The sequence below is a fragment of the Siphateles boraxobius genome, unplaced genomic scaffold (assembly GCF_051911475.1).
Source record: "Siphateles boraxobius isolate OS27281-9 unplaced genomic scaffold, OSU_SipBor_1 130, whole genome shotgun sequence".
Classification (NCBI taxonomy): Eukaryota; Metazoa; Chordata; class Actinopteri; order Cypriniformes; family Leuciscidae; genus Siphateles; species Siphateles boraxobius.
The window spans coordinates 46,173,173-46,198,287 of NW_027508734.1; the positions used below are offsets into that span (position 1 = coordinate 46,173,173).

A 25,115-nucleotide genomic window follows, 5' to 3' on the forward strand; every position below is an offset into this window, starting at 1 on the left:
GATTGTAACGCAGGAATGATTCCAAACACCTCCCCTATGATGATGAGTGACAGGTGACAGGTCTGAGAATGCGTGCGCTACACAAGTAGTGCGAAGGACGGAAGATGATGAATAACTGAATAAATAGCCTAAATGAATAAAGAGTAAGGAAAAACAAATAGCCTAGTAGCCTAATGAAACATATGGATTGATGCAATATCTTTGCAACATTATTGAATTAATCTGTCACTATGCCTCTGCCTACGTTTGCAAAGAGAAGAACATTTTAATTTGATTCACAATGAAATGTTACAATTAGTTTACATGCAGTGAGTAGTTTTGGTTGTTGTTGGTGGCGTTGTTGCATCCCTAGTTATGCCTACAATGCAAAATTTTTCCCTCGTGATTGGAAGCTCCTGTAGCCGCCGCATACGCATTTCAAAACATCGCAACGTGAAATGCCACAAAAAGCGGTTTGTGAATAGGTCTTAGTGAGTTAGGAGTCCTCTCGACTTCTTTTAAGCTGTCCCAGACTTAGGTGCTACTTTTAGGGCTAAAATGCTTCGTGAATTACTCTTAGTCAAAAAAATTAGGAGTCCTAAAGTTACGAGTGACACGCCCATTATTTTTAGGAGTTGCTCCTAAATTCGCCAGTTAGGAGCTACTTTTAGCCTTAAAATGTGTTGTGAATACGGCCCCAGAGCTATGAGAACACACAATGTTTACATAATTTTTTTTTGATTTTATTTCAATTTAGTTATTTACTTTTGTTTCAGCCTGAATTCTTATATTCAGCTAAAGAAAAAAAAAGGGCTTAACTCAATTTGAAATTTAATTAAATTACTTGATACGCTTCCCTTTCCTTTTAGTTTTCTTAGAGCTATAAGGACGTTATAACTTTACCTTTACCTTATTTTATATCACTAGTCACTATCCTCATCTTCTCTCTCTCTATAGGATTTCCATAGCGAGCTACACAGGTCATTAATATCCTACTTCCTGTCTGTGTTTTACCCATCCTCACTCCTTAGCACCAAGCTAAATACATGAAGTACGGCTAAACACAAACGCACAGTAGGCCCCAGACAGAACTGGAAACACTTCCCATTGTTTCTTCTTCTTCTTTTGGACCTTGAGATGTCTGATGTGTCCCTGGTAGCTTAGTCTAACAGCAGCATAACCCATAAGTGACTCCTGTTTACCTATGTCTCCTAGCTAAACCTAAATAGGTAAAACACTCCTTTCTTACTCTTCTTTTCTGGTTTCATCCTATTGTTTTATTTTGGTTTTGCTCTATCTGTTACTCTCGTAGCACAACATGTGAGAAGAACCATCAGCATTTTTGAGTAATAGGTTATGACATGTAAGAGCCCAGTCATCAGTCGATGCTGCTTAAAGCACGTCAACTAAGATACTCAAAACTTTTTTTGTTGTTGTGTGTGCTCACCAACACTAAATTTTAGCTGCTCCCCATAGCCATTCTCCCACACAGATAGCTCACCACCTCTGTAGAAACTTCCATTTGCCTTTGCCATTTCTCTCTCGTGTGCCCACAAGTGTGCCAGTAGGCCTCAGACACCCGGCCCTGCCACCAGGACCACCTGAAGACCCGGCAGAGCAGTGTCATGGACATCCTTCAGCCTGAAGCAGGCAACGACCTGCCACGGCAGAGGAAGGAACAGTTAGGCAACAACGAAAGCAGACGTCTGACACCCAGCCTGAGCCACCAAGAGCTGACCAGCATTATCTTCTCCTTGGCCATGCTCCGCAGGCCTCAAACAGGAGGTAAATGAACTAACGCTGCCAGCCACAGGACTCTACAGAGAACGAACCCTGCTTAACGGGAGAAGGCACAGGACAGATGCAGAGACCCTGACAGCGTGGAGCAACTGAAAGAGATCACCAGTTTTCAAGCGGCTCTGACAGCTGCTGAGCACCTGCCAACAGACGAGAGAGGAACTGGTTGAACTCAAAGAGAGAGACGCTGAAGCCATCGGCTTGCAGCCAGAGCTGAAGTCCCAACAGTGACTCAGCGATGCTGCAACATTATAGACCAGCTCGATTTGGTCTAAATAGAACTGAAACAGTCCAACCAACTGCAAATGGACCCCACGAGAAAGATGTACCCTGCTGAACTTCGCTTCAGCAGCGTAGGCTTCCCCAGCCCTGCACAAAAGGGGGGGGGGAGACAAACCCCTCTGCTTAACATGTCATCAGACAATTTACTTAAAGCTCAAAGACCTCAACCGAACGGCCAGACATATCCCTGCATTTACACCAGAGCTTGCTAGACTCTATCTGATCTGGATCACATCCAGCCCAGAGTTGCGACGCTTTCTGGCTCGGCAGCCAGAAAACATCCAGTCTAACTACCAGCAGCCGGAACAAGCCATCACAACAGGATTCTCAGACTTAAGAGTCTGAATTTAGACTGGGCGCGGTCCCAGACACCAACCAGGGTAACCCTGAAAGTCCCTGTGCTACTACCACAGACATCAAGCGAGCTACCTCGGAGCGTGCAACGAACCTGTGATGGAGGAAGACACCAGCTTCAAGAACCTTTTGACTCTGAACTTCAAAACCCAGAAGACACACGGCATGACCACAATGCACGACTCTGCTACAAAGTTCATAGTCAGCATAGGACATAAAACTTTTAAAGTAGATGAAAATGTGTGCTCAAAAGGAAGCAAAAGTTTGCATTAGTAAAATTTGAATTTTACTGATTTAAAGAAAATCTTGAATGCAGGTGAAAGCCTCACGTGCCAACAGACTATGCACTGTAGGCCTGAACGATTATGGAAAATAATCTAATTGCGATTTTTTTAACCAATATTGCGATTGCGATTTAATATGCGATTACTTTAAGTTCTTTACCTTCTGTATTAGTCGACAAAGAAAAGCAATAAATCATTGTACATTAGGGATGGGAATCTTTAGGCAGCTCATGATCCGATCTAATTTTTTTCTTATTAATCTTAATAACACTTAAAATATGTATTTAATTACATGTGTAAATACCTACTTTAAATTTTATATATATATATATATATATATATATAAACATTTAATTAAACCAATTACATGTTAAGAATTTTAAATGGGCTATAAACTAATATAGCTTCAAAATATAAAAGCTAGTAAATAAAGAGGAATAAAAAAAAACATTACAAGCAATAAACCGAGTGCTTTCAGTATTTAAAAGTAGGCTGTCTGAACGTGTTCCATTCAAGAGCTGGAGTGATCTTCCCCCTATACGATAAGCTGCATTCACACTAATGCACATATCTCTTTTGAAATTGTAAATGTGGTTTGGTTTAAGATATAACTGACCGTGTTTACATTAATTTCACGTCAAAAGCATTTTGAGATGCAAGTACATTTAACCAATGAGTAGCTCACAGCCGCATGCACGAGCACTCTTCACAAAGCGCGCGTAAGTATTTTAAAATGAAAGCAGCTTTCTCGGTGATTTTTATTTTTTAATATATAAGCCAACTGCATTCCAAAAGACATAAATAATGCCTTTGTGGAGCATTTGTAAGGAAAATTCCGGCGGCTAAGACCGCGCACAGCAAGAGTAACATCAAAGCGGCAAAACCTGTGCAATGAAGCCCGCGACTGTCCTTGTAATTCGCTTAAACCCCGAACTTTATGAAATCTAATTTTTCGGAAGGTTCGAGCGGTGTCATTTGTATGTGTGTGTGTGTGAGAGAGAGAGAGAGAGAGAGAGAGAGAGAGAGAGAGAGAGAGAGAGAGAGAGAGAGAGAGATTAGAAGCAAGCAGAATACGGTTGATTCTAAAGCACACGCATCTGTGTTTAAAAACTATGCTCAGACTCGAATCTGAAATTCTCTGAATTGATCCAGAATTGTTGGAGAGAGAATAAATAGACCCAGAGCAGACCTATGTGTAGCGTGCCAAGTTGATCCTTGATCTGCAGACTGCTTTTCTCTCACGTGTCACGTGACCAGTGTAATCGTAGCTTTTGCGGTTACAAAATCGCATTTCATCATATCGCGATATTATCGCAAATGCAATTAATCGTTCAGCCCTGATGGACTGCTTTTTGAAACATACAGACATTGTGCCACCCGCTGGTTGAAATATACACTGCTGCACATTAGTTTCCATGACAATGACTTGTTACAGGAAATACAAACTCCAAATAGGGCATTCGTCACCCTAATGCCAGATAGTAAGCAAACCACCTAAGCTGGGAAAACTAGCATGACCTAGAGCCCCTTCGTAACTACTGTTATCCTAAAAGTGCTTATTTGATCATTCCGATCCAAATGGGACATGATATGCGATACACATTTTGATCACTAGCTGCTGGCTTGTCTAAATGCAGATAAAACGACAGCTGGAATTGACATCTCTACTTAAAATAATAATAATAAAATAAAAAAGGGTCTTAACTGGTATCGGTAATTTCAGCATTAAAGCGTAAGTCTGTTTGACAAAGGAATCTCATCTCAGCGGCATGCAAACTGTACCGGTATTTATTAGTCTGCTTTGGTTGAAGGAATCCAAATTGCAGTATTGCTTAATCTGTTTCTGACGAAGGAATCTCAGTACAGTGTTACATACACGTAGACTTGGGTGATGCTCCCCTTTCTACAAAGTAAAGACCTTACAAATTATTGTTAGAATGATGCAATTCACCTAAATTTTGGCTGCATCTACAACCAGAGAGCTACCTAGCGATCAAAACTGTTCACTCGCTGAAAAGTCAGTATTTATGCACGAGATGGACGTAACTATATAGGCTTAGACAAGCTTTGACTTACAGCAAATCTATTTCCTTACTCTGTAAACAAATAGAATAAGTTGCGTAAAGTAAAGAGAAGAGTTCCATGAGTAAAATTTGCAAATGCCAAACCACATTTGCATTTTACTGAATGTAACATCAAGTTCTTGAAAGACTTAAAGTATAGGCGCCCCCTTTTAACCCGTTTAAACATGCATAACTCATTTAAAATGTGCAGACATTCTTCATGGACTGTTGAATTGTTCTGACATGCACTGGTTCCCATGACAACGACTTGTCACAGGAAGTGCTAACTCGTGACGTCATCTTGTAAACAAACCAGCCTAGGTGGCTAAGCTAACTTAACCTAGCGTCCATCCAGCTTAGGCTAAGCTAACCTAGCATCCATCCAGCTTAGGCTAAGCTACTTAATAACTTCTACAGTTAGCGGTTAGCATCATTTACTTGAAGCCTTAATTACAGCTTTTATGTATACAGCGCAAAGTATTCTAAAATACTTTCTTTAACCCCATTTAGGGTTTCTAATTTTTCTCTTTCCTTACTTTCAATTCTTCTCAGCTGAATTTCACCTTCACTAGTTTAGGCATAGTCCTTGCTGAGCGCTGTAGGCTAAATTTGCAGATAACCTGTCAATTAAACCCAAGTTTAATTACATGTAAGCTATGTAGCTAGAGAAGAATTCTTATAGTTATGATAATTTTCATCAGCATGTTGACTAAACCTTTGGAGGGACACACATGGTGTGGTCTTAAACACGCAACAGCTGTGACCCACTATGGAGTGTTGGTCCAGGCAAATCTAAAGGTCAGTCACTAGTGCTATTGATTATTCTCAATTTCAGATCATTCCCGCTGTTTTGATCACTTACTTAAGTCCTTTTTATTTTTATTTTACTTCGATAATAATAGCAGTCAGCTATTCACTTGTCTATTCTGTCATGTATATGATTTATTTCCATTTCCTCTCTTGTTCAAATGTGGTTCCATTTCCCATAGGGCCCAGAAAGGAACCAGAGACACCTTTATTTGTGATTTTGTTTACTTTCAACAAGTGCACTAATTTTTATGACCCTGCAACACAAGTAATTTCAACAATTAATAGGGCATAACTATAGTCCTGAGGATTGATAATAAGCATAATTTGAATAGGAAAGCTGTCCTTTTTCCTCCTATTCTTCACTTCGTCAAACCGTGGTGAACCACCAGTTAAGTCCAGAGAAATATTTTAGTCATAAGAACCATCTTAAGTCATTTATTTCATCTCGGCTATGCCCTTTCCAGGAAATACTCTCGGAACCACACAAGTCTTACCCTCCTAACATCCACAGCTAAGATGATAAGGATACAATACACACTTCACTAGCTAGCTACACATGAAATACCTAGCTTTATGCTACATATCTAGCGAACCCATTAAACCGTAGCTCTGAACTTTCTAGGGTCATGCATTAGTCTCTCACCACAGGTGTGCCAAAATGTTGCAGATCCTCTGCTTAACCTGACCTTAACCGGTTAGGAGACCGAAAAGACTGACAAGCCATCGCGAGGAACACTGTTCCACCCATGGCTGCTGACATCCGACGGCACCAGAGCCAACGGAACTGCACCATGAGAGAAGAGGACAAACGACCCATGACCCAAGCCAGAGTTACAGCCACACCGGGGTGATCAAGATTCTCATCTCCTTACCCCACCTTATGGGTATAAAACAGAAGGTAAACAACCTCACATAATAGATCACAGCGTCCCACAAGGAGCGGACCTGTGCCCAAAGCCTTAAAGACCAGCTAGACACTGAGGTTCGAACCAGAATCAATGCAGCTGGACTGAGCATGCCCAGGACCAGCACAGAACTGTCACCATGGCAACAACCCAGGTACCAGCCAAGCCCCTTGGAGAAGCCATGGAGGACAGCACCCTCAACCTGCAAACACCACAGGAAGACCAACGGCTGTCAACGACAGCATCCTCTTCCATACCCTTCACACATGTGTCAATCTGAGGCTCCGCAAGGACAGCAGGACGCACCTGCCTCAGAGTTACTGGAGCCGCTGACACACGCAAAATAGCTCCCTGCACAGGACTCACCCGAGGAGTCCTGTAAGGTACAAGCTTCCAACTCCTTGCCCACCCCAGCTTAGGCAAGCTTGCGTCGGCACCACCATAAGGACAGAACAACACTTCAATCCTTCAGACCTCTCGTGACTGAGAGGCTAACAACCACCTTCTGACCTCCGGCCACCAGCACCAGGTCAGCTTGAAAACCTCTCTATGCTACATAGAGGCCTAACCACTTCCTGCAACCACAAGGAAACACCTGCCCCAAAACTAATGAACTTCAGAATGCCCCAACACCTGCTGCCTCAACACCTGCTGCAGAGACCTGGACTTGGCTACTGTCCACATCACCAGCCGTGGAACGACCACAGCTCCAGAAGACACAAGCAACCAGAGGCCACCATGGCCTTCCAGCCTTCTATGACAAGTGTGTGTCTGATCTCTCTGCACTTCCAACTTCGCTCGTGGTTGTCCTTGAGGGGGGACGACAACGATCGAAAGGGGGGATCTGTAGCGTATGGACCAATCAGACACATACTAATTATTCATTATATACAAAGGTTTATGAAACTCCTCACACAGCCCAAATGAACAAACACAAGGGCAGAAACAGTGTCATGTTACAGGGCATGATAAGGAGATTTTACGACCTCCGAGGAATGTGGCCACATACTCAAGAGAGAGACTATGAAACAGAAACCCTCCTTAAAACGGACTTTGCTGCATTAATCATAGACTAACTGATCTATAAATGAACATGCATAAAACTGTGAAAGAAACAGTGTAAATGGTTTACTGTCTCGTGTACTATTAGGTATATGTTATGGTATGTATCCTGGTATACAACCAACTAACGATCAATTTAACCTCACCTGTATCATGCCTCCTACCTAATTAATCCTCATTTAATGACTCACACTTTGATGTGCATCACCTTCTTCTAGAATGCAGTGTGGATGTGTTATAGCTATCTGAGAATTAATGAAGGTATAATCATGCTAGGGACAAAGATCCGTAAATCAACTAAGAGCCACTTTCCCTCTCAGACATGTCACCTTTCTGATTGGTCGAGTTCAACCCTTAGGGGAGGATCTTTTCCAGGCCTTATTAGAGACAGTCCACATGTGACCTCCCTCTCTTAGTTCTTTCATCCAACCAGATATGGGCTCAGGCAGGAGAGAGATGTCTCTCTCACAAAGAACCAAGGACAATCTCAAGAGTTTTGGAACAAAGACTCCAACCAACAACGACTCCAATCACCCATCCTTCCGACTTCCTCACTTCTCCTGGGTGCTCGGCGTGGCCTCAACAGAGTCCCAGGCCTTGACCAAACCAGGCATGCGTCCCTGGAGAAAGAGAACGCTCAACAAACTTCCACTTGATACTGCCGGAACCATCAACGACTTCAATTTTCAACAACTTCGAGAATTGTTCCCATTACAAATGCAAGTATTCAATTCAATGAAATGTGAAAATGAAATTCTGATGGTTCTTCTCATAGACCCTCTTCCGGTTTCCAATTTCATCCTATCACTAACCTATTTATGTATTCATGCGTGTATGTTGTTTAGTTTATTTATATTCATATAAATATCTATATTTAGTTAATAAAACTTGTACATAATATGTATTTGGTTCTGTTTTGTTTGCAATACAAGTCACTTTACGATCACGGTTTTTGCTACTGGCTCAAAGTACTGTACAGGCGAATAAATAATTCTTCTTCTGTGGCCATGGAATATACCCTTTTCTTAGAATAAATTAATAATCAAAAGAGTTCGTTGGAAGAACTGATTAATTGATTGTAATATTAATTCAGCCACATCAAGTTAATCCAATTAACTGACCCAAATATTTATAATTAATAATAACAAGATATTATTGATTATTAATATTTCCAAAAGCTGAGTTCCTTACATCAGAATGGCATATTTAATCTAAATGTTTACATCAGAAGTAAAATATAGTTTAAATCATTCTTTTATTTATTTAAACTGTTATTGTGAACATGCACTGCATTTATGATTAGGACTTATAATGAAGATTTACGGTTTTAGATAGGCATATATGCGTCAGTTTCACTACACGGCCCAACGCGCTCGCTGGCGTGGACATTTAAGAAGGGATGGATGTTTGTTTCATGTGATAGGCTTGGTGAGTGAAATTATATTTGTATTATCTTTCTGTATATAATTTTCTTTAGATTTTCTGTCCAAAAGTGACCAAAAAGACATTTAACTCCAGCTCACCATCGGTGTCGCCAAACTGCTCCATCTCCAAAATGTTCGTACGCATGGGTCAGAGTTTGCGTGCAGGTGTGCAAATTTTCCCGTCAAGTTTGTTTTTATAAATCACAACTTGTGCGTCGGAAGTGGCGTACGCCTCTTTCAGGGCCTGTTTTATGCGTACGCAATGGTTATAAATGAGGCCCCAGGCCTGTGGCCTGTACCATGATGGTAGTTGAACAAAGTTGAACTAAAAAGATTTGTTTCGAGTTGACAAAACCAAACCAATCCAACCAGGGTTTGTTGGTACCATAATGTTGATTATCAACTTTCTCTGTCAACTCAGGCTTTGATCCTGAGTTTAGGTGTGAGATCAGTAACGAACATGCGGAGAAAGAGTGAAGCTGCGATTCATTTCTCGCCTTCTGCAGAATATTACGAGATTGAAAAATATTAAGAATTTAAACAAATTTACACCGCAAGAAGAAAACAGGAAAACAGGTGGAGTGACTTCACTTTGCTCACAGCTGATTGGTCCAAGTTCAGATAGCAACCTCTTACCTGGAACATAACCTGCCCCAGACCGGGTTAGCCATGGAGCGTTTGTTACTATGGACACTGCTAAAAGCCAAACCACTTTCATGGTGCTAAACTAAACTGAAACATACCTGGCTAGCCACCTAAACTGGCTTCATGGTACAGGCCCTTGGACTTTTATGTTACTTATGTTTTGTTTATGTAGCTGTTAGATATTTATTTTAGTTGTCCAATCTTTCATTTGAAAGTCACATGTCCAGTATCTGTAAAACTGCATTTTTTCATCTTAAAAATATATCTACATTACGACATATGCTCTCAATGAAAAATGCAGAACAATTGGTTCATGCGTTCATGACATCAAGGCTAGATTATTGTAATGTATTGTAACGTTTAATACATAAACTACAGCTGGTCCAAAATGCAGCCGCTAGAGTTCTTACCAGAACCAAGAAGCATGACCATATTAGCCCGGTTCTGTCATCGCATGGACACGACAACAATGCAGTCCTGAAGTGCCAGTCTCATCAACACTGTGAAGGCCTCAAGGACACCTCAACAAACTCGTCTCCATACCGGCGTGATGACTCCGACCCCAAACCAGATGGAACTGGATAAATATTGTGAAAGTTCTGATCCCATCTGACTTCTGACCTATAATGCTGCCTGAATCATAATCATACACTGTTCGTTCATTGGCCAAAGGAGGACTGGCTCCTGACTGAGCCTGGGTTCTCCCAAGGTTTTTTTCTCCATTCTGTCACCTGATGGAGTTTTGGTTCCTTGCCACTGTTGCCTTTTCGTCTTTCTTCGTCTTTGTCACCATTGGCTTTTGGCTTGCTTAGTTGGGGACATTTAATTTTGTATTTAACAATACTATTACAACATTATTTTCCTGTTATCTCTATTAAGCTGCTTTGAAACAATCTCTACTGTAAAAAGCGCTATATAAATAAAGGTGACTTGACTTAACTTGAAAATTTGTGTGCAGCAGTCGTCCGGGCAGGGGCTACCGTTTTTACTCTCATTTTGTGTTTGTTTTATTATTAAATTGTTTAAATGTCCGCCGGTTCCCACCTCCTTCTTCCCATAACAACATACTTTGTTACAATGGCATTGCATCATATGATGCTCATAAGTTTCTTCACATTGCATTAGTAGCTGATAACACCAAATTAATAAAAATTGCACTACGAAAGATCTCCATGATTAGCCTGTTTTTGCACTTCCTGCTTTTCCCTGCTTGAGAATTTCTGTCCAATGAATGGATGACCTTAGAACACGTGTGGTTTTGTTTACAAATTTTGGTTCACTTGCAAACAGGGCAGTGTGAAAGCGAACCACAACAAACATTGTATTTGGTCCGGACCAAAGCAAGTAAACTAGTGGACTTTCCTGGTGTGAATACACCCTAATATTGCTAGTCACATACCTGGTAGTCCATTCTTTTGATGTTAGGGACATCCATATTGTGGGTTGAGGGACAGATATCCTCATACTTTTTGCCAGAGAAGATGTCAATGCCCACCATGTGAACCTTTGAACAAAATAAAGTTAAGGGTGGGGGTTACTTCACCACTATCTATTCAAAGTTTAACTACATTTCATACCCACAAATTATGTGAATGAATGGCCTCCCTTTCACCTGCACCTTATTCATAAAGACGTTACGTAGCTGGGCAGTTAACACTATGACTGCTAAGTTTTTTTGTGATATAACCTTCAGATAAAATCAATGTTATTGCATTTGAAGTAAGTAAATGAAAATGATGTGCATTAGTCTCACTAAGTTGTGAACTATCAACAATTTTTATGCTTTGTCACTTAACCATCACTCACCTTGGCGTGTCCATGTTTACCGGTCTTAGAAGTGGACATCTCCACAATCTTGCATGGTCGACCCTTTAAAACCACAAAACCATTTTTGCGCAAGGCAGAGCACTGCATGGGGTAGGTAGCAGAGGCACCTGCATCGCCTGTTGTGAAGTCCAGGTCAGCATCCGCCATGTCTTTTCTAAAGATTAATGAGCCAAAATTACATTAGTTAATATTAGTCAGCATAAGTCAACATCATAAAGAATGATAATTTGTTACATCTGAGAAACATGCTAATGAAATATGGTTTGGTACAGAAGGCAAGACCTATCTTGCTATTCTTGAATTAAACCCCAAACAGACCAATATAAAAAATCTCATCACTTGGGGCCATAATAGGCAAATAGCTATTTAGGAAAGGTTGGGTATCATTTACATTTTTAAAGTTTCTTATCAATTCCAAATTTCGATTCCAATACGGTAAAAAAAAAAAAAAAACTTATAATAAATGTTAATGCTATCTAAGTCTTATTGCAAAACATTTTATTGTAGTTGAATACCATCAACAAAAATTAACTAGCTAATATAAATATAATAAAATTCACGCATTATTAAAGACAAGGAAAACACTCAGTAATTAAAAAAGAACAAACAAGCAAATTAGCAATCGCACAAATAAATACAACTGAAAAAGATATGATTGAAAAAACAGTGTTTTAAAATTTTTCAGGTACAAAAACCAAATGTAATCAAATGTAAAAAAGCACTGCACTTATAAACAAATAAAATATACATAACAAATATAGTTACAAAAGTTATACAGTTAAGAAACGCGCCTGAATTTTCTCTTTGTCTTTTGTTGTTTGATTATCGTTATTATATAGACGGCAGCAGGAATATTAGGCTGCTGTCACTTTAAGAGCAGCATGGATCCAGTATACTGTTATGGATCCCTGAACTTAAACCGATTTTTGATTCCCAACCCTATATTTAGGTGACGTTTATTTTTAATTTTTAAGCAAACTCAAACTGGCTCCATTCTGTTATACTCTGAGTCTGAAATAAGCCAAAATATGGCAAACAGCAATTCACACAAACTTTAAATAGCCTTGACCAACTAGGATGAGGATATTTGTCCCTTGCCTCAAACCACAGTATGAACATTCCTGACATTTGAAGAATGGACTACCGGGGATGTGGATATTTATAGATTACATTTAAAAATAGAATAAACCATGACAATTACTGTATCACAAAAAAGTGTACATTAAAAGCAGCGCAACAAATACAACCAAGCAATATAAATGCATATGCATATATAAATAAAACAGTAAATTGGGTATGAGGGAGAAATCTTTGCAATGTGCCACATTTTTTTATTTCTTTAATTATTAATTTCAAATGTCTTTCAACAATTGAAAAATACAATTAATAATTAAAAAATAAAAATAATGTGGCACATTGCAAAGATTTCTCCCTCATACCCAATTTACTGGGGTATATATACCCCATATATATATATATATATACTGTATATATATATATATATATGCATTTATATTGCTTGGTTGTATTTGTTGCACTGCTTTTAATGTACACTTTTTTGTGCAAAAATACATTATATATATACAGTATAGTATATATACACATACACAGTAGTGTGCAAGAGACTTAAACACGTTAGTATTTTCACACACAAAAATTGGTTTTAAATCAGTTATTTAGGCCTATATCTTTTGCTGTAGTGTGTCAGTAGGAACATTTCTTTTGCCATCAATTGTAATTATTTAGTGAGATCTTTGTACGCACAAGGAGTCTGACAACAGCCGGTACGCTTCACACGGAGATCTGATCTTACAATCATCTAATCCATCTGGGATTACATGAAGAAAGGAAAATCCAGAAGATTGTTTTAAAAGCAAAGCGTGGCCACATCAAATATTAATTTGATTTGATTTAGTTAATAGAAGTTAATTGATAAATAAAATCTACTTATGACAGTACTTTTTAAAGTACTCTTTAAAGCAAAGACTAAGTCAAATGCCCTTTAAAAAAAAGGGAAAACCAACGATGTTGCACGATTTTAAGTTTTTCACCCTACCCTACCTTTTTGAAATGGAACACATGTGACCGTTCCAACATGATTACGTAATGTGTGGCGCATCGCAGAGCTCATGCAAGACGAGCATTTGTGGTGTGATTTTTTTTTAAGAAAATGACTGATCATTTTTCTTGGTTTGGATCGTGTAGAGCCCTTTGGAGCTGCATTGAAACAGCAATTTGGACCTTCCACTTGTTGGTTCCCGTTTAAGTCCACTATATGGAGGAAAATCCTGGAATAATTTCCTCAAAAACCTTAATTTATTTTTAAATGAAGGAAGAAAGACATTAACATCTTGAATGACCGGTGGGCGAGTAAATTATCAGGAAATGTTTATTCTAAAGTGAACTAATCCTTTCAAGGAGAAGTTTTTTCTGCATTTAGTCTGTCTCAGTTTTTCCTGTTTCTTCATGTAATCCCAGATGGACTCGATGATGGTGAGATCAGATCATACTGGCTGTTGTTAGACTCCTTGTGCATAGAAAAATCTCACTGGATTATTACAATTTATGGCAAAAGTAATGTTTGGAAATATAAACTGATGTTTCCCACTGACACACTACTTCAAAAGATATAAATAACTGGCTTAAAACCAAACTGGGTATATGAGGGAGAATTATTTACAATATGCAACATTATCTTTAATTTTTAATTATTAATTATCTTTAAACAAACGAAAATCTCAATTAAATTAATTAATTGTAGCCACATGGAACACAGGGTTTGCAGAAGCAAGCTATACTATACGGGAGGAACATGGCACCTGTAAACTAGAGATGCACCGATTACAATTTTCTAGGCCGATTCCGATTTCCGATTTTTCATGAGTTTGGCCTGCCGATACCGATTTTAGCCGATTCCGGTTTAATTTTTTCTAACCACTTTACAGCAAACACAAATATTTATTTTATCTTTCTTTAATAGAACATTTTACATAGAACATAGAACATTTTTTGAACAAATAAAATAAAATTGAACTATATGAATTATTACTCCTGGTGTGGGAAATTCACACATGTAAGTGCAGTGTTATGGTATGGAAGAACCATTTTCAATTCCTATATTCAACTATACAAAAATGTGATGTATTTACTTATTTAGGAAACTAAACTTCTGTATGAAAACAGGTAATGGCAATAAAATAATATATAAATAGCAAAAATAAATAAATAAATAAATATAGCCTTGCAGTAAAAAGATATTTATCCAAACACACACAGGCTTATTGCAATCACTTGTACATCAATGGCAAGTTTTATTTCGCAAACCGTTCTTCTCTCTCTGCCACATGTCCAGCCAGGCTAAACAAGCGCTAAGCTCAGGCAAGTGGAGCAAGTGGAAACGATTGGGAAATAATAAAAATAATTTCTTTTCTGACATAGCCTACTCCAGTTCTTGTTAAAACACACCAGACATGCAAATTCTGGGCAAATTTTTGGGTGAAATCATATTTATTGTGTCCAGCAAAAGTGTGCTTTCACTTTAATTGAGCGTGAGCAGCGCAGCAAAAATAGACTCTGCGCCGAAACCCGCGCTTCACCGCTGCTCCTACTCAACGCTCACGCGCTGCGCTTAATGATTGATTAACATGCACGCCGGGGGAAAAAACGCGCTGCTCACGCTTGCGGTATGAAACGGCCGTAATTCACGTTCTCTTTCATCATCTCGTGTTCGAGATCCACCTATGGGAAGGGCATCCGTACCTGACCTCTGCAGAAGCATCCAATTGCACCAAGTCTGGCTAGACAGACAGAAGCGCGCAGCCAATGCCAGGTGAGGCCACACCCCCTCACCTAAGGGCATATAACATCTGGGCGCGCTGCTATTCCTCAGTTGACATTCGCTTCTCGCGATCTCTGCATCTCACAGCTCGGTTGGATTTTTACACTGCTCACCTCGTGTCTTCAGGAGGACATATCGACCAGATCAGCCTCCGCCGGACGTGACAGTTGTTTATTTTTCAACTACTGCTGCTTTGCATTCGGAGCCGCCCACGCTCTCGCTATTTTCACCGTTTCTCCTCACGGCTGCCCGCCACGGATTTCTCCGTTTTCTTCGCTGGTATGTCACTGTCTAAGCCTGCAGCCTCTCCAGGGGATAGCATGTCACGGGCCTGCCCGGCCGCGTGTGGTGCCCTCATCGCAGCTAAGGATCTTCATCAGCTTTGCGTGGTCTGTTTGGGTCTTAAGCACGCTCGGGAAGCCCTTGAAAACCCGGAGAATTGCAGTTTCTGCCTCTTGCTGCCTAGGAAGCTGCTAAAACGCCGTCTTAAGGTGGCAGTGACACAGTGCACCGGGCTCAGCCCTTCTGACTCGGACGGGGGACACGGTGATGACGACGCGCTACCGGGGGCCTCCCAGGGCGCAACGTCTCTCGTCTGGGCTGACCAGCCCAATCCCGCCTTCCCCGAGGAGGACATCTTCGGGGACAACCTCACTCTCGTCCACGACCTGCCCGGTTCTGGCGAAGAGGAGGATGCGGCCATTCTTGGGGTTTCAGAGGACGAGGAGGCCATCCCGCCCTCTGGTGTTCCCCAGGCTACGGCCCACGCGGTTCTGCCTCAAGCCATCCTCCTGGAAGTGTGTGAGCGAGCGGCCGCTCGTCTCAACATCGAATGGCCGGCACCGCAGAGCGCCACCGACCAGGAGAGGGATATTTATGATGGGAAAGTGCTGGGACCCCCTCCCGGCCCGAGGAAACAACTCTTCCCCATCCTCCCGGCGTGCGCGAAGCACATGAGAAATTATTGGAGCGACCCGCTCGACTTCAAACACGGTCTCACGGGACTCGAGGTTAAGGACATGGCGGCGCACGGTATGGGCGAACCTCCCACCGTCGAACCTTCCATCGCCAGGCACCTTAACCCCGCTCAGGGCGGGCTGCTAGCTCCCCCCAAGCCGGTCTTGCCCAACAAGATGGACCGTTTTGCTGCCTCCGTTCACCAGGCAGCTTATAAGTCCTCGGCCGTGGCTGTCAGGGCCCTTAACGTTTCTTCGCTCCTCTCCGCCTACCAGGCGGAGATCCTTGAAGAGTTAGGGCAACAATTGGAAAAGGGAAATCCTTCTGAAACCCTGTGGAAGGAGATCCTAACGGTGAACGACCTCGTCCTCCGTAACGCTCGGCAGGCCGTCCAAGCTCGCGGGCGCTCCATGGCCCTTCCCGTGGTCGGAGAGCGCGCGCTCTGGCTGAACCTGTCGGGACTCCCTGACAGTGAGAAACGGCGCATCGCGGGCGCGCCGGTGGAGCCCGGCCGGGCTCTCTTCGGCCCCGCCGTCGCACTGATGCAACAACGGTGTGACGATAAGAAAAAGGAGGATGAGGCCTTCAAGCTTTGCCTTCCTAGGAAGTCAGTCCCACGCCAGGCGCCCCCTGTGCGTTTGCCTAACCCACCGGCCACGGGACGACAGTTTCATCAGGGCAGAGAAAAGCCCCGCAACAAACCACCCCCTCGGCAACATAACCCAGCACCTACCCTCAAGCACTGGGGTAAGCCCGCTCCCGCCGCGGCCGCGGCCGGGAGACCTGCGAATTCCAACCCCACCGACTCGAAACGCAAGCGGCCTGCCTGATGTTCAGCCGATGGGGGCTTCGAGTCCATGTTCACGGGCCGCAAGCCCTTCGGACTCCCCTCCTCTTCTAGGACCCCCGTCCAAAAAACCCAGGGGGTCCCGCGGATGGGTCAGCTCTCCGTGTGTAAACGAGACTGCCCAGCTCGTGTGTTCGAGAGATGTGTGTTTTCCCCCCACGTTCAGGGGGCCCTTTGTAAGGGAAAGTTTAAGCTCAGTGACACCACACTGCCCACACTCTGTTCCCCTCACTCTCTCAATAAAGGCTTCGGCCCCAGTGTTTGCCCAACACAAAACACACAAAACACAAAAAAATACGAATCAAATGAATTCGTTTCGGTGGGAAAACCTCTCTCCGCAGAGAGAATTCATCTCACTGCAGAGAGAGGAAATCCCTCCGAACCCCTGCATGTCGCCTCTAGTGTACCCACTAGATGGCGCCATTGCATCACAAATAAACCTGTCGGTCTCACACAGCTCCGCTCTGGCTCTCGCGAGTCACGAAGCGGCTTGGCGAACCGTTTCAGCTCCCGAGTGGGTGATCCGTACAGTAATGCAGGGTTACAGATTGCAATTCGCAGTAAAACCCCCGCAATTCAACGGCATTCTCTTTTCTCACACGGAAGAGAACGCCTCTCACATTCTGAAAGAGGAAATTTCATCTCTCTTAAACAAGGGAGCGATTCAGGTGGTACCCCCCAATCTGATGAACCAGGGTTTTTATTCCCGTTATTTTCTGGTCCCGAAAAAAGGCGGCTCTCTCCGCCCTATCTTGGACCTTCGAGTGTTGAACAAACATTTGAGGAAATACAATTTCAGAATGCTGACACAAGGCGCACTCGCCCGTGCCATAAAACAGAACGACTGGTTCACATCAGTCGATCTGAAAGATGCTTTCTTTCACATAAGCATCTATCCTCCGCACAGGAAGTTTCTTCGTTTCGCCTACCAGGGCATATGTTACGAATTCACAGTTCTTCCGTTTGGACTCAGTTTGAGTCCCCGGTTTTTCTGTCTGTGCGCGGAGGCGGGCTTAGCACCTCTGAGAATATCAGGTCTGAGAATCCTGACTTATATAGACGATTGGCTCATCATAGCCGAATCAAAGGAGAAGGTGTTGCAGGACACCGACCGTGTGCTCGCGCACATCACATCGCTCGGGTTTCAAGTGAATGTGAGCAAGAGCAATTTCACGCCCAGTCAGAATGTCATTTTCTTGGGCTTGGAGTTGAATTCGGTCTCCATGCGAGCGCGCCTCTCTCAAGAGCGCGTTCGCTCTCTGATGAACTGTCTGACGCAGTTCAGAGAAGGGGCGAAAGTGCAATATCGCACATGTCTCAGGCTACAGGGTCTCATGGCTTCATCCACCCAAGTTGTGCCATTGGGACTTCTGAGGATGAGGGCGTTCATGAAATGGGTCTTGTCACTACATTTCAGCCCGATTCGCGACCTTTGCCGCTCGGTAACAGTGACACGCGCCTGCTCGGCGACCTTGCGCCACTGGGAGAGCGAGAACTTTTACGCACGGGGAACCCCTCTGGGGGCGGTTACGATGCGGAAAGTTGTGACGACAGATGCGTCCTTGACAGGCTGGGGTGCCACCCAGGAGGGCAGAACGGTGAACGGTCTGTGGCCAAACAGACTACGTTCAGCGCACATAAACTATTTAGAGCTTTTAACCATTTGGAAAGCTCTGAATCATTTTCTGCCTCGCCTGCAGGGACATCACGTTCTAGTACGGTGCGACAAAACCACGGCTGTGGCTTATATCAACCGTCAGGGCGGCATGCGCTCGTCGAAACTCCACACTCTAGCTTACAAGCTTTTGGTGTGGAGCAGACGGGTTTTCCTGTCGTTACGCGCAACTCACGTTCCGGGCATTCTGAACAGAGGTGCGGATCTGCTATCAAGGGGAAACCCAATCTACGGAGATTGGCGTCTTCACCCTCAGATAGTGGAAATGCTATGGATGAGATTCGGACGGGCGAGCGTAGATCTATTCGCCTCGCGCGAAAACTACCATTGTCCTATGTTCTTCTCTCTAAGGGACATGGACGCGCCCCTCGGGGTAGACGCACTGGCCCACCCATGGCCCAGAGTGCTCCTGTATGCTTTTCCTCCCCTGTGCCTGATAATTCCCTCATTGGCCAGGGTGAGAGAGCAGGGCCTGTCTCTCATTCTGATAGCACCCAGGTGGCCCAAGGCACCATGGCTGGCGGAGATAATTCCTCTGTTATACGTCGAGCCGTGGCGCCTTCCCGTTCGCACGGATCTATTGTCCCAAGCCAACGGGGAGATTTACCACCCCCACCCGGACAGGGTGGCTCTCTGGGCCTGGCCCGTGAGAGGACGAACCTGAACGCACTTGGGCTTTCGCCGCGTGTGGTCGCCACTATTCAGAATGCCAGGGCCGTCTCTACACGGTCCTTATATGGCTGTAAGTGGCACGTGTTCGAAGGGTGGTGCGATGGGCGCGGTCTCACATCTTATCAGTGCTCAGTTCCTGATATTTTGTGTTTCCTTCAGGACCTCATGGAAAAAGGGAGGTCTTTTTCCACCATTAAGGTCTATTTGGCTGCGATTTCAGCCTGTCATGTGGGTTTTGAGGGCTCTACTGTCGGGCAGCACCCTCTAATCCGCAGATTCATGAAGGGTGCACGCCGCTCGTTGCCAGTCATCAGGAGAACTGTTCCGGAATGGGACCTCTCCATGGTGCTGGAAGCACTGTCTCAACATCCTTTTGAGCCCCTGGGGAGTATTTCCCTTAAGCTGCTGTCCTTCAAGACAGCTTTGCTCTTGGCCTTGGCATCTGCCAAACGTGTCAGTGAGCTACATGCACTCTCGGTTCACCCCTCGTGCACTAAGTTCTCCCTCAGTGGAGATAAGGTTTCCCTTAAGCCTAACCCGGCCTTCATGCCGAAGTGCTTCCCCGCGTTCACTTCGGAGGTGTTGGAGCTGTCCGCTTTTCACCCTCCACCTTTTACCTCTCTGGAGGATCAGAGGCTGAATGCTCTGTGTCCAGTCCGTGCTTTACAGGCTTATATGACCAGGACCAGCGCTTTCCGGAAGAGCGACCAGCTCTTTGTTTCATGGGCCCCTCCGCACAGAGGGAGTCCCATATCGAAGCAACGCCTCTCACATTGGGTTGTGGGCGCTATAACTATGGCTTATGAAGCAAAGGGAGTGCAGCCCCCAAGGGGCATCAGAGCTCATTCCACAAGGGGCTTAGCCGCCTCTTGGGCTTTGTTTAGGGGAGTGTCACTGCAGGACATCTGCTCCGCTGCCAGTTGGGCTTCTCCTCATACCTTTGTGCGTTACTACCGGCTGGATGTCACCAGAACCTCGGTAGCACATTCGGTTTTAAGGGTTGGGTCTTCTTAGCTCTTCCCTGTACCCTGTTGAAACCAATAAGAGTGAATGGCCCGGCTGGTCATGTTCATTCTTGCCACCAAACATTTACTTCCCGTTATGGGTTTAGTTTATGTGCCTTGGTGGGTTGGGGGTACTTTCATGTATGTGTCTCATGCATGCTTCATGTCCTGCGTGTCCACAGCAGTCGGTGTGGCGTCACCTTTGCAGGTTCATGATTAATGGACGTGTCAGGCACCGCCTCCCCGGGGTGACCGTCTTTCTCTGGCTTTCAGAACCTCACTGTGAGTGTATTGGGCAATCGGGGAGCTGTCCATGTCTCTCCCATAGGTGGATCTCGAACACGAGATGATGAAAGAGAACAATAGGTTACTATCGTAACCCCGGTTCTCTGAAACATCGAGTGGAGAGATCCACCAGCTTTGCCCCGCTTGCTGCACGAGAAGCGAATATACTTACTGAGGAATAGCAGCGCGCCCAGATGTTATATGCCCTTAGGTGAGGGGGTGTGGCCTCACCTGGCATTGGCTGCGCGCTTCTGTCTGTCTAGCCAGACTTGGTGCAATTGGATGCTTCTGCAGAGGTCAGGTACGGATGCCCTTTCCATAGGTGGATCTCTCCACTCGATGTTTCAGAGAACCGGGGTTACGATAGTAACCTATTGGTTTCCTACGTGCGTTCCGTGTGCACGTGCGATGCTGATGTTGCGCAATGTTAATCATGCAGTGCCCGAGTGCATTTGACCGGCAAAAAAATCGGAATATATCAGACTGACCGGCCGGTCGCCGGTCATGGCCGATCACGTGAAAATCGGCCGATTCCGATCACCAGCCGATCAATCGGTGCATCTCTACTGTAAACTAGGAAATATGAGGAGAACTGTGACTTTTTGCATGAGGAGTCGATATCGGAGACAGCGGATAACTCCGGAGAGGCTTGAGCCCAACTAGGGCTGGGCGGTATACAGAGTTTGTACAATATATCGATTTTTGTCCCCCCACGATATGGAATGAGGCAATACCGTTTATATCGATACAGTAGTTCGATACGAGCACATCTGAAAAATAGTGGAGTAGGCAGGGGCGGGGCTAGAAATGTTGGGCTCTATGAAAGAATATGAGGTGTGTGTGCCCTTAGAATCGTCCTAACTTTTCCCCCCTTAGCGGCACCCCTGGGAGTAGGCAGTGTGAGCTCCTGCAGTGAAAGAACAGTACAATTTGTCCTAAACATGACACAAGCTTATTAAGCGCTTCAAAATAACTGGTAAGATAGTTAACAAGTTTAAAGCAGCTTGCCCGGTCAGATGCTCGGACAGATAGCCTTGTGTTAGTGACTGAAATATAAATACTGGCGCTGTTTAAGGCGTTTTAGACGTGGTGCTTTCCTCAGTGCTTAACTTACATTTCACAGGTATATTCTCCATCTGTAAATGTTCAAACAAATCAAACAAATATGTCAATTTCACTGTCAGGAGAGGACGCGCTTCTGCAAATGAATCTCCGCTAAAATTCAAGCTTCCGTGAATGAGCGCCGCCGCGCGCATGCGCGCCTAAGAGACGAGCACAATAGAAGAGTAGCGCAATAATTCTGACTAAAATACATATTACTAAAATATTTGTTGTTGGAGACAATAGATGTGCCATATGTGGAATTTTAAACCTAAAAGTATATTTTTATGAAAGTGACCATTATAATGGGGTAACCAAATGCAGGCTAATATAATTACTTTGTGCTTTTGTTTTTATTTTCATTTTTAGTTTAGCCTTTAGTGATTTAAAAAAAAAAAGCCTTATTTTTGTTTTTAGTTTGTAATGTTACAATGTTAGAATGTAATGTGATTTTAACCACCTTTTTGCACATAATATATTGCATAGCCTACATTACATTCCCTATTTGTTTCCATATCCTTCAATATCAACATTGTTTGGATATCATTGAGCAGGATGTGAAATATTTTTTTTTTGTTTAAATAAATACATTTTCTTTATCCAAATAGAAAAACGTAGAAAGTACCGAGATATATATAGTATATCGCCATTTAACCAAAAAATACCGAGATATGATTTTTTGGCCATATCGCCTATGCCCAACTATTGTAAACATGTAATTATATAAACATAATACCCGTCAACACTCACAATTGTCATTAACAGCTACAAAACACAACATTTGAGTAACTTCACTGTACAATGTTGTCCTGCAAGTATTAACGTGGGAGGGGCCCAAACGTCAAGTCATGCTGCGAGATATGCAGCCCATATCTCACGACTGGACATATCGATACATAAATCCATTTCACTCCACATACAAAATGCTAAAACATCCTATTTTCATTTTCAAACAGCAAACATAATAAGAATAATCGATGCGCTTCAGTTGCACAAAGCGGACGTAATCAACGCAACTCGCGCGCTATCGCACACTTGCAATGTAAAATATTTTACAGGGAATAAGAGCCGTATGTGTTTGAACAATGTCCTCCAGCCGCAGTGAGCTGGCTGCTATCTGAGGCCTGCTGGATCCGCCACTGCGCACTGATCAGAACCGGAGGCCCGCCGAGCAGCCGCGCTCATCACGGTCGAGCAGGTGCACGCATGTCACCGTTATACTGCACATGACAGCTCGTGAACCAGATCCACAGACTAACTTTAATGCGAAACGCAACCCTGCGCGGCTAACAGGAGGTTTCCTATGATGTAAGGTTGAGCTAATCTACGATGCGAGGCGCTGTGGACTCATGCTTCTTTGAGTTATGATTAAGTTTTTACCATCTTTGTCTTCGTTCCGCGGTGAAACTTTGACGCGTAATTTCCGTGAATTCAGTTTAGTTTGTGCATCAAACGCCCAAGGAAAATATGTTGTTGTTATTCTAAATTACTCGCTCTAAAGAATGAGTGCACATGTCCTGCGAACACTTAGCAATTTACAAGAGATGCTGTATCTTAAGCTACTTGTTTGCTTTGTTTAGGTGACTGTCAAACGCGTGAAACAGATGAAGGGTTATCTCGAGGGAGGAGGTTGTTGCTACGCGGGATCACGCCCGTTGTTTGAATTGATTAAGCATATACTTACCTGGTTTACAGCCTTGTCCACGCTTTCGGGCCAACCCAAACTAGATATCCCTTTTACGTGTCTCCTCTTTCGGATGTGTCTGCCTGATTGTGATTTGTTGCTATCAGCTACGCAAAGTCTCTTGTTTACTCACACACTTCAGCTATCTTGACGCTGCTGTCATTACAAGCGTTTCGTATTCTCCTCGCTCAGTTTGAGCAAAACGTTTAGTTGGCTGCCCCAATGCCTGAATCCTAATCTCTATCTCACACCCCCCTCCCCTCTCCCCCCCTCTCCTCTCCCCTCCCCTCTCCCCCCCTCTCCCCTCCCCTCTCCCCCCCTCTCCCCTCCCCTCTCCTCTCCCCCCCTCTCCCCTCCCCTCTCCTCTCCCCCCCTCTCCCCTCCTCTCTCCTCTCTCCCCCTCTGCCCCCTCCCCTCTCCCCTCCCTCCCCTCTCCCCTCTCCCCTCCCTCTCCTCTCCCCTCCCTCTCCTCTCCTCTCCCCTTCACTCTCCCCTCTCTCCCCTCCCCTCACTCTCTCCCCTCCCGTCCCCATCCATAACCCTTACTTCACTACAACAACTATAAGCTCCACCCGTCCCTAGCAAATCCACTAACCTTAATGAGGCTATAATCTTCACCCTAACTTCCGTTCTGAGACTAAAATTTAGCCTATGCAGCTATCTTGAAACTGCCGTGATGTGTGGTTCTCTGGGTTCAGCAGTTTAATACTTTGGAAAGATCTCAGATTTGCAGTCAGATTGTGTAGTACCTGTACGACTTAATTGGGCCATATTGTCCATCAAGACCTTGGTTTACATATCAAAATAAAGTATGACCAACCTCTCAGAGCAGTCAAATATTCCTGCCTATACATAATGTCATTAATCGCCTTAATCTGATTATACTTATTTTTATAGGCCTACTGGTGAAAGGTGAGATCAGAATGTCTATTGCCAGAATGATAAGGCAACACTGGTGAGGGTGCAGAGTGCGACTGGAAGAGTCAGTCAATAGAGACTCTAGTAACTCTAAATATAAAAAATAAAGATCTACACAAATATTTTATATTCACATCTTTTGTTTACTACATAGTTCAAATGTCATATGTCTTGCGTGTGACTTTAGTCTGGATTTCCTCGTTCATGATGCAAACACATGCAAGTTACACTCTTTATTCTTAATTTATTTTTATATCTTTTAACATGGTTGCAACCAGTGTTTTACAGTTGTTGTTTTTTTTATAAATCCTATTTTTCAGAAACCAGTGAAAAAACTAGTGAATAAAATAACGATTGTCCAATAAAATTGTTGGAAGAATATGACCAAATGCATGGCACCCACACAGTCTTGGCAAGTCATTTAGATAAAAATAGTCAAGTGAAATTTGAATCTTGTGACCTATGTGTAGAAGGGCTTGTGCCAGGCATAATGGGGGAAAAAAGTGAGGCCATAACCAGGCACAACGATATTAAACTATGATATCCCATCAAATCACCATAGGCTATTTGAGGTTTGTCTGATTTTCTATTAACCTGCACTATATCTCTAGAGAAACTGGTAATTCATGTTACCATTAAAAAATATGAATGTATAGATAGATAGATAGATAGATAGATAGATAGATAGATAGATAGATAGAT

General features: G+C 43.5%; 1 protein-coding gene and 1 long non-coding RNA gene across 3 annotated transcripts in view; one reads left to right on the plus strand and one right to left on the minus strand.

Annotated features, from left to right (window-relative positions):
- Positions 1-23,768, minus strand: part of LOC143737766 (eukaryotic translation initiation factor 5A-1) — a 36,916-nt gene extending 13,148 nt beyond the window's left edge. The window contains exons 1-3 of one of the 2 annotated variants that reach the window (XM_077229634.1): positions 23,496-23,768; positions 11,412-11,586; positions 11,005-11,109 (exon numbers count right to left, since the gene is read on the minus strand). In XM_077229634.1, coding sequence (XP_077085749.1) covers positions 11,005-11,109; positions 11,412-11,579 — 273 coding nt within the window. In that variant the 5' untranslated portion in view covers positions 11,580-11,586; positions 23,496-23,768. Of the gene's footprint in view, positions 1-11,004; positions 11,110-11,411; positions 11,587-13,196; positions 13,274-23,495 lie in introns of those variants that run through there. The other variant, XM_077229635.1, reaches the window with a different exon arrangement.
- LOC143737774 (uncharacterized) overlaps positions 1-25,115 on the plus strand; it is a 146,282-nt gene that overhangs the window by 111,383 nt on the left and 9,784 nt on the right. The window lies entirely within an intron of this gene.